This window comes from Chinchilla lanigera, unplaced genomic scaffold (assembly GCF_000276665.1).
Source record: "Chinchilla lanigera isolate Chin_1 unplaced genomic scaffold, ChiLan1.0 scaffold00128, whole genome shotgun sequence".
Classification (NCBI taxonomy): domain Eukaryota; kingdom Metazoa; phylum Chordata; class Mammalia; order Rodentia; family Chinchillidae; genus Chinchilla; species Chinchilla lanigera.
In genome coordinates, this window is record NW_004955529.1 from 3,155,192 (window position 1) to 3,173,795 (window position 18,604).

Sequence of the window (18,604 nt, forward strand, 5' to 3'; positions counted from 1 at the left end):
AAAAAAAATTCCAGTCCCAGATGGCTTCAATGGTGAATTCTAAAACACACTTAACTAACTCAAGCCACACAGGACAGGCATGGGATATAAGGTCTCCTGCTCTTTTGCCTTTCACCAATCAAAAGATGCTGCAGCCCAGCAGCAAATTCCACAGACACACACAGAAGCAAGTGAACTGCTCCCTCTTGATGAGCTGCCACGGCTTTTTGCTTGTTTTTGTAGTGAAGGGAACAGTATAACCCCTCCTGTTCTGGAACCACTGGCTTGAGGGTTGGGAGATTTAAGCAGCCCTGATCCACAGTGAGTGAGAGACTGGCATTCCATGTGCAGGAGGGGAATCAAAGTGTGACCTAGCAGCCCTGGGCTGTCTCTGTGGCAATTGGCAGGAGCAGATAATCAACCCATAGCACCCTATACCACCCTTTCCTGCAACAAGTGATGAGAGGTAGAAGCAGTGAGTCAGAAAGGTTAGGGAACTCAGCAGAGGTGGTGGTGGGTACAGAAGTGCCTGGGAAGAGCATGACCCTGACACCCTATGACCAATGCCGAGAGAGGGGGAGGATTGAATTAGCCTTGTACCTCAGTACAGTAATGAGTGGGAGGCTGGCACTTCCCCAAGAGAGGAGATCAAAGTGAGACCAAGCAGCACTGGGGTCAGCAGAGTCACCCCTCAGCATGCCACCCCACTCTGCCCAGCAACAAGTGGCATGAGGGACAGAGATGTACCAGTGGAAGTATAAAAGAAGCTGTGTAAGGAGGAGGAGGTGCAAACTATATATACATGGGACTGGGAGCAAGCTGGGGCTGTCACTATCTGAGGGCATCACAGCAACTGAGAGAGAGATTCAGAGACAAAAAAGCGTAAGGAGAGTATGGGCAATGGAGGGACATGCAGTTATTGGCTGAAGACTCTGGCCCAAGCCATCCACATCTGGAGGCCAAGATCAATCCCACATGCAGCACTAAATCTATTGCAGGCTTGGAGGGATTACCCAGAAGTTTTGGGCTCTCTGACTTCACACTATCACAGAAATGTGGACACAAGAGGAATTTTTTCTTTTTCTTTCTTTGTTTCATTTTATGCTTTCTGGAATTTTTATTTGTTTATTTGTTGAGGCTTTTAACTTTTATTTTGTTCTATTCTATTCATCTTCTTTCTCCATTTCCTCAACTCCCTCTTGATTTTATATTTTCATGTGAGTGAGCCTTGCTTCTAGTCTTCCTGGTTCACTTAAATAATCTTTTGCTTACTCCCTCATTCTCTCCTACCTTCTGTAGTTTCCCAAAGCTTGTATAATTATCTTTTGCTTCTACTATCTATCCATCATTTTGTTTCCTATTCACTTCATTTATCTATGTAGTGTTTTGTTCCCTATGTATCTTAAATTTACCCACAACAGGGTAAAATCACTACCAAGGAGAAACTCTTTGCATTCAAATATCTGATTTAGGTTGGAGTTTGTTATTATAACTGTTGATCTTGACCCTATGGTTAAATCGACAAAATTAATATTTACCATAATTTGTCAGTTTCTAAGCTGTACTTGATGCTACTGTTGTTGCTAATTGTACTACTTTAGAGAGGATAAGAAACCAGTTGTAATCCGTTGTCCTCCCTTCTATAACAACTTTGTGATAGTCCAGGGTAACAACCATCATGATAGTTCAGTACCAAAGGACTGAATGGATGCTGAGCCAAAAAAATAACATTTCATTTTGCATAAATTTGGAAAGTAGCATCTTGAGACAGACACAAAACCCAAGAACCTCCTATATCAACAAGAAATCTTTGAAGAACAGACATTTCCTATGGAAGCCTCGATCCTAGTGATAAAGCTATCTACTATAAGAAATTTAACATCATCAACAGAGAAAACAAAATAAAACTTAGAAAAATGGAAAATGAGAAGACACAGGAATAAAATTCAATGCTAGAATACTAGGACAAGTACAGGGAACAATGAGGAAGAGCAAAATGGAAGCTACCCTTTTAAAATTCCTAAAATGATAGCAGAAGTTTAAAAAGAGGTGCATGAGAACATAGGTGAAATCAGGGAAGAAAAAACATCCCCTATTAAAAAAAAGAGATGATGACCATAAAGCCAATACATATCAGTTGTAACAATCAGTATAAATAGTATCAATTCAAAAATCAAAAGAACCTGGCAGAATGGACCAAGAAATAAGAATCAACAGTATGCTCCATACAAGAAACATATTTAACTCAAAAAGAAATTCATAGACTTAAAGTCAAAGGATGGGAAAAAAAACATTCCATGCAGAAGGAACCCAGTTAAAAGCTGGGGTAGCTACTGTATTTGCAGAAAATGTGAACTGAAAGCCAAGACTGATCAAAAGAAATAAAGAAGGTCACTACATTTTTGTTAAGGGAAAACTCCAAGAAGAAGAGATAACAATCATGAATATATGCACCAAATACAGAAGCACTCAACTATATGATATAAATATTAATGGACATGAAAAATCAAATGAACTATAACACAATTGCAGTGTGAGATAGTAATGCCTCACTGTCACAAACAGCAAGATCAACTATACAAAAAAATCAATAAAGAAATATAAGAACAGAACCAAACATGTGAACCAATGGACTTAGTAGATGTCTACAGAGTGTTCCAACCCGCAACATCAGCCATTGCAGTATGATCCAGTAATATGCAAAAATCCTCAATAAGATACTGGCAAACACAATACAGGATAATATTGAGACATTTATAAGTAAGTGGATGGAGCTTTAGACCATATTTGTAAATGAAATAAATTGCACACGTATAAATATCACATCCTCTCTCTGGTGTGAGTACCTGAAAGTGTAAATAAGAATCAAAATGTAAAATGTAAAGTATAAAGAAATTGTCCTTAACGAAAAGGGAACTAGGGGCTGGTGATACAGCTCAGTGGCACAGCACTTGCTTGGCAAGTGCAAGGTCCTGAGTTGTATTCCTGTTACCAAAAACAAAACAAAAAAGGAACTATGGATGGAGAGGGGAAAGGAAGGAAGGGAAAAGAAAAAATGAGAAAAGGATAAAATGGAAACGGAGCTTTGTGAACAGGGAAGGAAAGGTAAGTCAAATGTAAGGGAGGGGAATGAGAAAAAAAGAAGGAATAAAGACATATATACAGGTACAAATTCCTTCATACATTTGTGAACAGGGAAGGAAAGGTAAGTCAAATGTAAGGGAGGGGAATGAGAAAAAAAGAAGGAATAAAGACATATATACAGGTACAAATTCCCTATAATAAATGTGATCATTATGTATAACTAAATTTAACTAAAAAACTTTATTAAACAAAAAAATAAAATCAGTAATTTAAAGCAAAAAATTTACACACAGGACCTACTCCTTCTGTTCCTAGGTATTAACACAAAAACAAAAGATATACATCCACACAAACACTAGTACATGGATATTCACAGAATAGAAAAAGTGCAATCAAATCAGATGTCCAACAGGTGAATGGATGGCTTGTGATGTATCCACACAAAGCAATATTATTCAGCAATAAAAAACAAACTTTTACTACTTTCTAATAATTGCATGGATCTCAAAATAACTACAATGGTAAGGATACCAAAAAAATTAGTATATAAGTTTTTATAAATCATAGTCTGTATGGTTCCATTTAAAACCAGTTCATGATGAAGTAAATCCTGTCAAATCAATTCCCAACACGACCCATCTCTAACAGAGTGCCCTGCAGCTCTCTTCTCAAATTGGTTTTCATTTTGCAGCCCAAAGGGGGGAGTCTTGCTCTTTCCTAACATCCCTTCAAGCTATTTCTACATTGTCCTGACTGAAAGTAGCTGGATTCTTTTTAATTCTAATCTTTTCAACAGCCAAACTCTTATTTGCTCCAACTTTTCAGGCCTGAACTTTACTGACACGTGCTGTGTCCAAATCTAAAAAAAAATTAAATCACCAACTGTTATGCTTCATACATTCTGTCAATCTGGGGAGTCTAGAGGTTTGGCTAGGTGACTCAGCAGTTCTGCATCCTAGGGTGAAAAGGACACGCCCTTACCCTTCTGGGATGTTGCTCATTGTGTCAGTTTGAGAAGTTTAGAAGGTTAACTATGTGACTCAGCAAGGAGCCAGGGTGCTTACTTTGTATTCATCCTGAGCTGGTGCAACAGGAGGGCATGGTATTATGTGTGTGCTACATGCCCACTGGGTGGAGGTAGCCTGCTTACAACGTAAGGGAGGGAAAGAGGCTTGCTCTTATCTGCCACTCCTCTCTTTTGCTCTTGTTGCTTTTGCTATCTTCCCCCGCCATGAACGGTTGCCCTCTGCAATGTGCCACTCTGCCTTGGAGCAAGCCAAGTATGAACTGAAACCTCCACATACTGGAAGCTAAATAAACCTTTCCTTCCTTCATTTTGGGCATCAGGTATTTTGTCTCAGCAGTGAAAGAAAAGTAACCAAGACACCAACCTCTTTTTTTTTTTTGCTGTGATTCTCAACACAGAGCTGACTAAAAGCCCTCAACAGTTTACAGGTAACAGGGTGGATGTTGGGCACACTTGAAATTTCCTTTGCCAGATTAATTTATCTGCTCTCCTTCACCTCAGTATCCTACAAAGTCCTTATTTCATGAACAAAATGAAGACAAAATTTTTGCCATAGCAAAACACATATGGTCTGGAGTCCAACTGCCACTGAAGTCTTTGTTTCCAACTGAAACCTCCTGAGCTCGGCCATTATGTCTGCATTTCTACCACATTCTCGTCTCACCAAACTCAGTTTGTAGCATTCAAGGGCTGCTCCTTCAGTTGGAATCTCAAACCTTTCCCAATTCCTCCTGTGAATCAGTTCCAAAGGCTTTTGAACCCCATGATCAGGTGGTGTCGCAAGTGTCAAAATCTCTGATGTCAAAATCTGTCTTAGGCACTTTCTATATCTCTGGAATGAAACAACTGGCACCCACAACATAAGGGAGAAAAGGTTTACTTTGTTTCACAGTTAGCAGAAGGTTCAGTCTGTAGTGAGTGGGCTGTCAGGCCAGATGGTGTGACACACAGGTATGGCAGAGAAGCTACTCATGACAGCACTGAAGCAGAAAAGGAAAAAGAGGGGAAACAAGGAGGGAGATAAACCCTTCCAGACCACACACCTAGTGCCCTGCCTCTTCTGAGCAGAATACATCACCTAATAGCAAGCCAGCAATAAGGCCCCATAATCCAATAATGTTCCCAAAGCCCTGTCTTTGAGTACATGAGGCTCCTGGGAAACATCTAGATACAAACAATAACACACCCCAATATCTTTTCCTATGTGAGTTTCTCTATGTTATCAGACTGAGGTCAGAATACAATCAAACTTTAAAATGTGTTGTTCTTTTAGCACTATAAAGGCCCAAACATATAGAACTAGGAAAACTAACAATTTCACCAAATCTGCCATAAAATCACAATCTATTTCAACATTTGATTCACTACTGTCAGCTATTTTAAAAAATTTAATGGAAACATAATGTACATAGCTACGGGCCTCAAAGTGATATTTCAATACATATACACACTGTGTAATGATCAAATTATGATACTTAGCATATCTGTCATTGAAACATTAAGTATTTCTTTGTGTGAGAACATTCAAAATCTATTCCTTTAACTACTTAAAAAATCTATTATAGTTAACTCTAGTCACCCATTGCAATAGTATACTAGAAATTATTTCTCCTAATTACAACTTCATACCCAGTGACCCAACTTTCCCCTCTCTTTTTCTCAAATATGATCCAGCTATCCCATTATTGAATATATATCCAAAAGAAATTAAGTCAGTATATTGGAGAAACTTCCACACTTCTGCATTTACTGAAGCACTATTCAGAACAGTCAAGATACGGAATCAACAGAAATGCCTAAACAGAATGATAGGGCAAGAGAGACTCCATTTATCCTTTCTGTCACTCCAGTTTTAAAAGAAGTCACTTAAACTCACTTAAATTGCAGATGAACTCACTCCTCACTCCCTCCCTCCTGGTTAGTCATAAATCCCACTGAGAAAACAGAGCTAGAAAATAGGAACTGAAGAAACAATAAACTGGGGAGTGGGCTAAACATTAAATCACAATGTCCACCTTAGGTTTGCCTGACCAGCCACTTCTGGGAAATATAAACCTTGTGACAATTCTGTGACATTCTTGTTAATTTCCTGAAAATGAGCTAATGTGGGTTAGAGACATGTAAATCAAAACCAAAGAAAATATCATCTTACACCAGTAAGAATGGCCATAATACAAATGACAAAAACACCAAATTCTCTCAAAAATGCAGAAGAAAAAGAGTTCTCTTACACAGTTGTTGGGAATGTAAATTAGCATAGCCTCTATGGAAAACAGTATGAAGGATCCTCAGAAAACTAAAAATAGAACTACTATATGATCCAGCAATGCCTGTACTGGATGTATATCCAAAGGAAATGAAATAGTTATGTCAAAGAGACACATTCACATCCATATTTATTGCAGCACTATGCAAAATAGCCAACAAATGGAATCAATTGAGATGTGCATTAAGAGGTGAATGGATTTAAAAATATGATAAATATGTATATATATATATACACACACACACACATACACACAAGTAATATAACTCATTCATAAAAAGGAATGAACTATCATTTGTAGGAATGTAGATGGCAGTGGAAGATATATTGTTAACTGAAATAAATCAGGCAAAAAGAAATATGTCACCATGTTCACATGCATATGTAGATGCTAAAATGTTGATCTCATTGAAGTAGGAATGGAATAGTGGTCTCGTTGAAGTACAGAGTGGAATAATGGTCACCAGGGCCTGGCAAGAGTATTAAGGAGAGAAACAATGGCTACAGAGTATAAAAGGGCAGCTGGACAGGGGTAACTTCTAATATTCTATAGCACAATATAATAACTATGGTTGTCAACAATTCAATATATATTTCAAAACAGATAGTAGAGAGGATTTGGAATGTTCCTAATGCAATGTAGCAATAAATATCTGAGGTGACAGATATGCTAATTGCTCTGATCTGAACATTACACATTGTACACATGTATGGAAATGTCACATTATACCCCATAGATATGTACAATTGTAATGTATCAAGTACGGATAAAACAAAAATTATCTACATATGTAATTAACAGTAAATTTCTATGTTTAAGAAAAAGTGATGTGGAAAAATACACTAAATTTGGATATATACTTTAGTTGGCTTTAAATATGCACTTTTCGCATATTTACATTTTTAGTTTTGTTAAAGAGAAAGTATGATGTTACCTCAGTTCACAAATTTCTTTCCATGATTCTTGTCCCAAGTTGAACTGGATGAGAACTGAATCAAATTCCATGTTTAGGGTCAAGGTTGATCTTACGGAAGAACTGAATCATATTCAATGGTTAGGGTCAAGGTTAATCTTATGGAGAAAGTTGACTCAGTTCTCATCCAACTCAAATCTAGTCACTCAATTTGCAATTAGAATTGTGGAAATAATTAAGTTTGTGAAATGAGATACCACTGTCCTTCCATATACCTGGTATACATTTAACCTGATAAGAAAGAATCATAGGCCAGAGGCATGGTAGACAAAAGTTAATCTATGCTTAGTTCAATCCATAGATATGAGCTCTAGTAATTAAAACAAATGCCATCATGACACCATCAGATACTCTGCTAATATATAATAGAACATAAGAAAGATTTTAGCAACTGAACACGAATGGAACAAAATAAAACATGTATAACATACCTTTGCTCCGTCTGAAATATTGTCCCAGTTTCCACCACTCAAAGAGAACTTTCCATTGCCTATACGCAGCAGGATTTCTTCAGGAGTATCATTGGGTCCATTAGCGAATGGAGTGTAGCTATAAATAAAACACATTTCAATATACATGAAAGGATAATATATAGACAGCTGACATTGAGCAATGTAAAAATGTATACAAACATTAGAGCAAATTAAAAACACCACAAATATCACTTCACTGTTAATAACAAATTTTAGATTTCAAACAATGAACTTAATCCTAAAAAATTACTCAATAAAATGGAAAAATTTGCCTACATCAATCCTTATTCTTTGATTAGTTACACAATGTGAAATATCGATGTCTTTTCATGTAAACCTAGTCTTAAAATCAGACCAGTAAAGCACACAATTTTTCTATTTTCAGACATAAGTTAGCAAGTAAATATATCTACTATGAAGAAAATATTCATTTTATATATTTATAATGTATTTATTGTTTTTGCTTAATTTATTCACTACTATTTTAACATTGTTAGTGCAACTGTATAAATATTTTCAATTAATATTATAATATGAGTTGATTAAATGCAATACAGATTTCATTGGTATTACAATATAGGCCAAGTTATCCAAGGATGGGAAGATAAATGTTTAAGTTAAAACAGTTTTAGAAAATAATTACAGAATGGCAAAAAGTAATCATTTTTATGAAAGAACTAAAGCTGATATTCAAATATGGGAATTTGAAGACTGATTTATGGTTAAAAGTTGGATGAAGAGAATGAATCAATATCTTAATTCCATCATCTAATATTAAATTGAGAAAATGCTCAATACACACAAATACTACAACCATTTCTTTTTTAGTCATAATGTAAATATTTCAAAATGGCAAGCTAGGGATAGTTTTCTATGGTTTAAAACCAACAAATGTGATTGTATTTACATGTAAATTTTATATACCTGTGCTGTAGTCTATAACTAAATATTCTGCCTAATTTTGTAGTATTTTAAAAGGCACACAAACTACACTAATATGTACAATTATTATGATAAATTATGAGCTTAAGTCATAAATTTTATAACATTAATATAGTAAATTTTGATTTATATATCAGATAGAAATGAGCTTATTATATGCTTTAATATATGTTTTCAAATTTGTAAAATAATGATATTTTTTAAATGTCAGTAGGATTTTTCTTAAGGGTATTTTTATCTATCCTCTTTCTAGATGAAGATATACAGATGAAATTCAAGGAATGATGCAGGTTTATTAGTTTCTTACCCAGCCAACATTGTATAAAAAAGGACTCCTAAACTCCAGATATCACATGCAGCATCATATCCCTGTTGCATAAGAACCTAAGAAAGAAATACTCATTATGTGGAATTACTTGGTATGATGTTAATTTTCTTGTCTAACAAAGTTGTTTCACTTCTAATAATCTCATAAATGGGCAATATATAAAAAGTTCAATATTTTATACATTTAATGCTGAAGGAAACATCTTTTGTAATTAGCAAGCATTGAATAAAAGGGTATTAGTGTAAGCTGATTAAGCAACATAGGCCATCCCCCAAAACAAACTTGTAAAGACATAATCTCTGATCTCAATGAGCTTTCTCTTCTCTTAGGAAGCCAGTAATACAGACATCTAAACTTAAGATTAGTAATATGGGGTCTGGGATATAGCTCAGTGGCACAGCACCTGACTGGCAAGTGTGAGGCCATGAGTTTGATTCCCAGTACGAAAACAAACAAGATTAATATACATAGAGTTTAATATACTAGAAACAGTACTAAAACTCAATGTTGACAATGACTATATGAGGAAGATACTATCTTTCCAATTTTCAAGATGAGGTAACTAAGATGAATGTTACTTACCTTACTCAACATCACAAAACTTCTCAGTAGTAAAGCAGGTATTCTGACTCTAGAGCCTAGGCCTTTAATATCTATGATAACTGGCTCCTTACTACACAAGAGATTGCAGGATAATATATGGTCTTACAAACTTAAGACAAGTAGACAGCAAGACTGATGTAGAAAACAGTAGTATATTTCTGGACTAAAATCCCACGTTGGTAAATTCTGAACAGCTTCATTATTTTTTTATACCACAATTTACATAACTCTTTTTGCTCTTGGGACCAGTATTAGTAAAAATCAAATATTTTCACTATCTATTCAAGTGACATTTCTCTATGAAGTTAATACAGCTTCTTAGAGAAATAAAGAACTGAAGCCACCATTTTCATTTAGATAAACAAGGTCACTGGAAAAGCCTCTAGGCACAAGAACAAAATAGAAATGTTACTAATGCATTTACACTGAAGATTGCATAAATATTAGCATGAACGTTTTATTGATAAAAGACTAAAATATTAACATTTGAGTCTGACAATTGCCAGGCATCAGTAATGAGTATATAACTAACTTAAAATTCAAAATATAATGTGTTTTTCCTGCTCAAAATGTATTTACACAAACACATGAGCAAAAGTGGGAATCTACAAAAGTCAAAGACTATATATAATTGTCTTAAATAAAGAATACAAGTAGGCACTCCAAAGACCTTAATAAATAACAATGCAGAGATACACTATTCACATCATGGTCAGTGTAAATTGGCATACTCTAGTAATTAACTAAACCTCTACTGTTTTCATTACTGCATCTCTTTTCTCTTTCTCATCACCTTTTATAGTCCTAGGGAATCACATGTTTTCCCGTAAAAAGTTTTTGAAAGCTTCTCTGATGATTCAGTGCATAATCACTCTTAAGGGTCACTATTTCGGACAGGTGAGGATTTCCATAGCCTTTCAGGTCAGTGGTGCACACCTATAGTAACTGCTACACAAGAGGCTGACATATTGCTTAATTAGGGCAAACAGTGAAAAACTAGAGTTAGATTTGCTATATGTTTAAAACACTTGACATGGAAGAAGAGATGGTTCAATTTTGTTGTATAGCTAGTCTCAGTGCCCTACAACAGTAAGACTACGTAAACATAAAACGAGGAAAGAAATTGGAACCAGTGGGGGCTGGGGATTTAGCTCAGCAGCAAAGCGCCTGCCTGGCAAGCGCAAGGTCGTGAGTTTAGTTCCTTGTACCGGAGAAACCTCCCCCCACAAAAAAAAAAAAAAAGAAATTGGAACCAATGAAAAATGTATAGTGCAAAGGCTGTGTTTCATGTGTTTTACTTGTATCAAGTTAAATAGGGAGGAAAAAAGTCATAATAGAGGAAGTCAATGTCATAACCCTCTCTTTCAGTTGGCTTCCCAAATCTGCCGAAAGGAACATACACAGAAATTCTTATTACCTTTGCTCTGCAGTTTGAATTAATTCATATTTGGAGTAAAACATATGACAGCCCAGAGCTACAGAGAGGAATTTCAACATAATTTTATCAAGAGCTGCAAATACCACATTCCTCAGCTTTAGTATAAGCTCTATCATCAATTCAGGGATACTTGTGGTATTCAGGAGGCAATATATATCAGTTGAATAATGAATGGATTTGTCTTCATAAAAGAATAAAATAATTTGGTGATGTATTAACTTTTGTGACATATGTACATAGGAGAGAAAAATCTATAAAATAAATCCTAAGAGGTTAATTGAAATGATGCATAAACTAAAAATTTAATGCGTATTCTCTCCTTACTGTTAAACTAATAATAATCAGCTTTTCTCTTAGCAAACCAGGGAGCTTTATGCACTGTGATGAAATAAAGAATATAAAGCTCTATAAATGCCATTCTTTATTTAAATGTCTGGTGATTTTCTGATTATAGTTTAAAAAATACCATTTATATAATTTGAAATTTTGACAATGTCTGAAATTTTAGAAACATATACTGCTAAAATGATCTCTTTATTTTATTCATAACAAATTATAAACATTTGTTCATTGTTATCAGGTACTTTAGCACTTGACAAAACTTTTCAAAGCATTTCAAAAATATAAGTCCCAACCAAAATAGTTCAGGAAGTAGTTATACAGACATAGTCTTCATATATCCACCTCAAAACCTTCATTATTACACTGGTAAAAGTGTCTTACTACGTGGAATTTTGCTGAGATAAAGCATTATTGGGCTATAGTCTGCTCTAAATTTGCACTCATTTAAAATGTTTTCTCTAATTATTAATCTTAAAATGTTTACCTAACCATTGATTTAAACAGAGACATGTGACATACAGTATTTTGCATTTTAAATGTTCTTTTTACACATATTCATTTGGGACACATTCTCCTCGATATTTTTCTAGCAAAGAAGAGGTCCAGGTCCACAAGATTAAGTCAGTATTAAGAACTTAGCCATTATTAAGTGTTACTGTATAGCCTATTCTTCTGTCTATTGCACAAATCTGCCACAACACTCATAAAGACCATATAGCCTACATTGAGTGGAAGAGCCTTAACCTCAAATATTGTATCCTTCTGTCATATAAAATCACTGAAATATTCCAAAAAGGCTAACATTTTCTATGTCCAAACATTTATTTCATGTACCAAGAGGTAATACAATGACCCTTTGTTGTATCAGTGTTCTAATTTTTATTTTTATTTTATTTTTTATTTTTTTTGTTTTTTGGTTTTTCTCCGGTACCAGGAACCGAACTCACGACCTTGCGCTTGCCAGGCAGGCGCTTTTGCCGCTGAGCTAAATCCCCAGCCCCTCTAATTTTTATTTTGAAAAATAGTTTCTATCCCACATAAAATGGTAAAAACATGTACACTGATTATTATGTGAATTTCACTAAAATAAAGATTTAATTACGTTTTCTGAACATATGCATAATTTCTATAGAGGAAATCTCTCACTATAAAAAGTCTATAAAGCAGGTGCTATTCCTTTTCTTCAATATTAATATCTTAAAGCAAGATTGAGAAAATTTTTGAAAGAATTTTGCATTATAAGAAAGATACCTTTCTATATTTCTATTTTTAATAGTAGGAAAATTATTTTTCTAATAGTTGCCTTAAAAGCAGAGTAAAATAAAATACTAGCCAAAAGACTAGTAGTTAATATATGAATATGAGACAGGAATTCATGTTCAAATTATTTTATTTTGCTTTTTCTCTGATTTGGCAAATTTAATTTTTTTAAGCCTAAAGTTTTAGGCATTCTGATGTGTACTGAACATTCAATAATTTATACTGGTTATCATTGTCCATAACACATAAGAAAAATTCCTGATTTACAAAGAAAACGTCAAAGAAATTTATATGTGCAATGCCATCCTTGATCCATTTTTCATCAGTATTACTTTCACTGCTATGGGAATGCTAGTGTCACAGGTCCTACCACCACGATCAGGTGGTTGGAACTTTCCAGATATGAAGTTTGTATCTGAGCCTGGCCAAGCTCACCTGAGCTGACTTGTCCCCCTACACATTATTCATACTATTGCTGAAACACAATACTTAACAATATCAACTTGAAGGAGGAATGGTATATTTTGGCTCATGGTTTATTTCACAGTGAGCTGGCTGCAGGCCACAAATATCATGGTGGAGGGACATAGTGAAGGACAGCTGCTTGACCCATGATGGCCAGGAAGCAAGGAGAGAAAGGAAGAAACAGGGACAAGAATCTACCCTTCCTTGTTGTGCTCCCAGTGATCCATCCTTCCAACCAGGCCCAACCTCCTAATAGCACAGGAACTACTAAATTCATCAAGAGATGGATTCACTGATAAGGGTAGCAGTCTAATGAGCTAATCAACTTCCAAACACATAAGACTTTTGGGGTATACTTTAGATCTAAACCACAACACCCTAAGACCTACATATCAATTTAAAATAAAAAAACAAACCTTTGAAGCTCTTTCCTCTGAAAGTTACAGAGTCTGAGTAATCAGGGATGATGACATTGCCCCATATGCTGTGCATAAAGCTAACCGATATAAATTATCTACAGAATGAATTGACATTTTTAGTAAGTGGATAGTGGGTCATGAATAAATAATGCAAGTGTTTGGAGACTCATTTTCCCCATTTAGAATATGTAATGTGAAATTGTGGCCATCATTACCCTTTCTAACAGTTCAAAAATGGTATAATTTTGAATCAAGTACATAATCCAATAGAATAAAAGAGTCTGCTTATTACATCTATATTGATTTTAGATACTAGCTACTAGAACGAATACTTATATTAGGTATTATAAGAATTCACTAGTTTAAAGGCCATTATGCTGAGAAAGAACAAAATAACTCAAGTTTAACTTGCCTGCTGTAACATATACACAATTTCATAAACATTTAACCAAAGGAAAAGAATGAAAGGTAAATGCTAAAATTTTTAAAGAATACCTCAGGTGCCACAAAGTTTGCAGTGTAGCATGGGGTTAAGAGAAGTCCACTTTCTCCTCCAAGTTGTTTTGCAAACCCAAAATCACAGATCCTAATTGACTCTGCATTAGTTGATTCATCCATGTATAAAATATTACTAGGCTTAAGATCCCGATGAACAACCTTGAATACAAAAGAATAATCATTAAATTTCTATAGCTAAATAAATTTTTGTGAGATAATTTTTTGTATTTGCAGGAAAAGAAAATACCAATTATAAAACAGAATCAAGATGTGTTATGTACATCTACCAGCTCCAAGCATGGAATGTGTTCATTATATACTGCAAACATATATTCATAAAGAAAAAGAAAATTGAAGAAATTAAAATTTTGAAAATGCAATTTTCTCTAACCTATGGTCAAATTATACACAGAAAATTATCTTGGGAAGTTTCTGGCAAGAAGTAATCTTTGTGTGATTCTGTGATTCACAACCGTCAGCCCAGAAAAGGAGAAACTATTTCCTTGCCATCAACAGTGAGGAAGAATTCTGTTAACCAACAGAAAAGCAAAAGGATATCTTAAACAGCATAGAAATTTGGAAAAACAATGCAGATACGGGTATGAGACAATTTATAATTTCAAGCCCGGCTCCCTCGCTTAGAGACAGGTAACACAACGTCAACAGCATAAGGCAAGTGCTCAATGAATCCAATTTCCAGTAGTACAAACTGGTTGGTGACCCTGTCCATGGGAGAAAGTGACAGTTCATACAAGTTTTTACCCAGGGTCAGAGATTTGGTCTGAAAGTGACTCCATGTGCAACAAAAAAAAACCCCTGACATTAAGCTCTGCAAATCCTCAGAAGACTATATCCAAAAGTCATCCTGACAGGGTTCCTATTATTAGGAACTAATCCCCTCTAGATAGTTGAAGGCTCAAAGCAGTCACAAGTATGGCTCCCTTCCAGTGGATGACTTGCTGCATTGAGTGGGCAGGATAAGGCCACATGAGGTAGCCTTGGCTGAGGGGAGTGTGGAAGAGGAGTCTGGAATTTTGAGTAACACCAAAAGCGTGGGCTACAGCGTGAGAGTACAGAGTGCAACTAGCCATGCTCTGAGTAACTAGAAGTGAAAGCACCATGTTTAAGAACAGTATACATTTGAGAGGAATAAATACAGACTGCTTTATCCTTATGGCCACTTCTCCATCATAGAACTTAGTGGCTTAATTGCTCCCCGTATGCCATAAGGTTTGTTAGGGATATAGAGCCATACCAGAGTTTGGCCATTTGCCACACTCCCAGGTGTATAGTCTAGAATCACCTGGCCGAAGGCTATGGCCAATTGGAACAGCCCACAAGTTACCAAGATACAGGCATTGAAGAGGGAGAGCTGCAGTCCAAACACAGGCTACTCCATTGGCCAAGCAGATCAAGGGCTCAAGAGAGGCTGACTACTTGCCTTGCATGGTCCAAAGGCTGCCAGGCCAAGACCAGTGAAAAGGGCTCCTGCCAGATACTTAGTCATTTCCCACACTGCTATCCACACAGACAGAGCAGGTAGGGAAAATGTATACATGTCTTGTGCACTCTAGATGCCACTGAGGCTTGGCTGGAGACAACAGACCCTGGCCACCACACAGTCTACTGCCACAACCCTGTGTATACACAGAAAAGCCCTTCTCAGGAACTACATCCTGGAAGTAGCCAACATTATCTCAGCTTGCGAAGCAAGAGTGTGCATAACAAGCAAGTAGGCCTAACCAGTTCATGAAAACTGAGAAAGCAAACATAGTTGCTTCTCATTTCCCACCCCACACCTGGCAAACTCTCTCCAAGTCAAATTCTTTAGGCAGAATGAATTCTACTAATTTTCAGTTTTAGTTTCTATTTTTTGTTTTCATTCTGTTCTTTTTCCCACCTATCCTATTTTTAATCATATATACCTTTTCTTATTTTTAACTTCTTTTTTTCTTTTTTTTACTATTTTCCTTACATTTACTCTGTACTTTAAATTTCCCTCTCTTCTCCTTGGACTTTATGTCATTCTTTCTTTCCCATTTTCCTATTTTTCTTTCATATATTTTTTCTTTTTTCTCCTTTCTCCTCTTTTCATCGCTTCTGTGATTCATTTTAATTTTGTTATTCGTTTGTTGACTTATTCTTTGTTTCATTAATCTTTCACTTATTAGTGTATTATATACTATTTTTGCGGCATTATTTTCTTAGGGTTATGGATGCTATGCTTATGATTTTTTGATTTGGTTTTCACTGTAATGCTAGATTGGGTTTATTTGCATGTGGGGATAACCAATGTTATTTTTTTGTCTCCCCTCTAAGCAGTGCTGGGGATCAAGTTTGGCACATAAATACCTTGGGTGGGTGCTGTATTGCTGGGCTACATTACTAATCCCCGTGAGAGGAACTGAACCTGACTTAAACCACCTCTTTGTCTGACTTGAATCTTACCAGATACTTCCACCCGAACAAGGGTAATAAAATCCCCCAGCAACAAACTGGCCCCAAAAAGGCACAACCGGATGGTTGGAGTCTTGATTTTGGATATTTACCCCCAAAACAACAGCAGAAAGAAAGAATACTTCTGTCAAAATACACCTACAAAACATCCTAGAAAATTGCACCATTTATCTTTGAGACACTTTGTTGACAAAATTAGAGAAAAATCCAGAGAGAGTTATACTCCATGTATACTGCTGTTTCAAATACACCTGCCTTACCCAACACAGGGAAGCTACCTTTTAAAGATTTGCAGAGAAAGCAGGTCACTCAATCTGTGACACAGCACATGCTGTACCAATTAACATTAGTTACAGACAAATAAACCACAGTGAAAATACATAGCAAAATCCTCTTAGAACAAAACTTACTACTACACAACAGATTGATACCCAGGATGCATGGTCAAGAGCAACCTTCTCCCTAAGAAGAGCCGCTCATAAAAGGTTAAGAGGATTCCATGCCAATAGATAAGCAAATCATGATGTAGAATCTGAGGAACTATGAAAAAAAGGCAACATGACTTCTCCAAGAGTTATTACTTCCATAGTAACCGATCCCAATGATACTTAAATTGTCAAAATACCAAAGGATTCAAAAGCATAATGACAAAATGATCAACAAACTCAAAATATAGGGAATGAAAAAAATATTGCAGGGGAAAATGAAGAAAATAGAACTTTTGAAAATGAGAAGGGGGCCGAGAGTTGGAAGTAGCAGGGATAGAGGGAAGGGGTAGGAAATTTAAAAAAAAAAAGTGTATTATGAAAATATGTCAATTCCCCAAAATAACTGTAATCACTATGTACTGTAAACACATACTAATAAAAATACTCAGTGATATAAAGGAGGCAATAAAAGATGTGCAAGAAAATTTTAATAAAGATAGATTATAAAAAAGAAAACAAATTTTGAGAATAAAATGCTCAATTAAAAAAGAAACGTTTAAATCGAAAGTGTCCCCAATAGCCAAGGTCAAGCGGAAGACAGAATTTCTAGGCTTGAAGATAGGTAGATAAAATATTACATTCAGACAGGAATAAAGAAAAAAATATGAACAAACCATGCAGCACATCTGGGACACGAGCAATAGAACAAACTTAAGAGGGCTATGAAAAACAGACTACAGACAGAAAATCTACTTAGTAAAAAAATACCAGAAAATTTCCTCAATTTTGAGAAATATGTAGACATTCAAGTACAAGATGAATTTAGAACCTCAAACAGATATGACCAGAAATATACCTCCCAGATTAAACTATAAAATGTCAAAATGACAGAACAAAGAAAGAATATTAAAAGCAACAAGAGAGACTCCAAATCACTTGTAAAGATAAGGTCATCTGAATAATAGCACATTTTTCAGGAAAAACTTTAAGAGTGGGGAGGTATCAAATGATGAAACTACATTACTGTGTCCAATAAAGTCATCTTTCAGAATTGAAGAAGAAATAAAGACATTTCAAGAAAAGCAGAAACTACAGGAAACATTATTCCAACATAACAGAGAAAATTTAAAGGAACACCACATAGAAAAACAGGAACAAAAAGAAACAAGCAAATGACTAGTAGGAAAGAATCAAGCATCAGAAAATCAGAAAAATCTAAGAATTAGCATATATATTTTATTAATAACCCTGAATGTAAATGATCTTAAATCTCCGAGTGATAGAACCCAATTGGTGAACTGGATTAGAAAATATGATGCAACTGTGTGATACATGTAAGAACGACAGTCATCAATGAAGACACACACTGAGAAAAAGTGAAAGGATGGAAAATGACATTCCTGGTAAATGGAAACCAAAAGCAAGTAGAAGTACCTATACTCACACCCAAAACAGCAGATTTCATTCAAGTCAAGATAGAAGATATAAAGAAAATCAATATATATTGGAAAGGGGAATAAGCCACCAGGAAAATATAACAATTGCAAATACATATGCCACAAACTTCATAAATAAGCACATCTGGATACTAAGAGAGAAATCCCAATATAATAATAGTGGG

At 35.4% G+C, this 18,604-nt stretch overlaps 1 protein-coding gene across 2 annotated transcripts in view; it reads right to left on the reverse strand.

Annotated features, from left to right (window-relative positions):
• The window catches only part of Rps6ka6 (ribosomal protein S6 kinase, 90kDa, polypeptide 6), a 180,854-nt gene that overhangs the window by 39,540 nt on the left and 122,710 nt on the right, over positions 1–18,604 (reverse strand). For both annotated transcript variants that reach the window (XM_013507539.1, XM_005410079.2), the window contains 3 exons: positions 14,096–14,257; positions 9,053–9,129; positions 7,762–7,879 (listed from right to left, as the gene is read on the reverse strand). In XM_013507539.1, the coding sequence (XP_013362993.1) occupies positions 7,762–7,879; positions 9,053–9,129; positions 14,096–14,257 (357 nt within the window). The remainder of the gene's footprint in view (positions 1–7,761; positions 7,880–9,052; positions 9,130–14,095; positions 14,258–18,604) is intronic.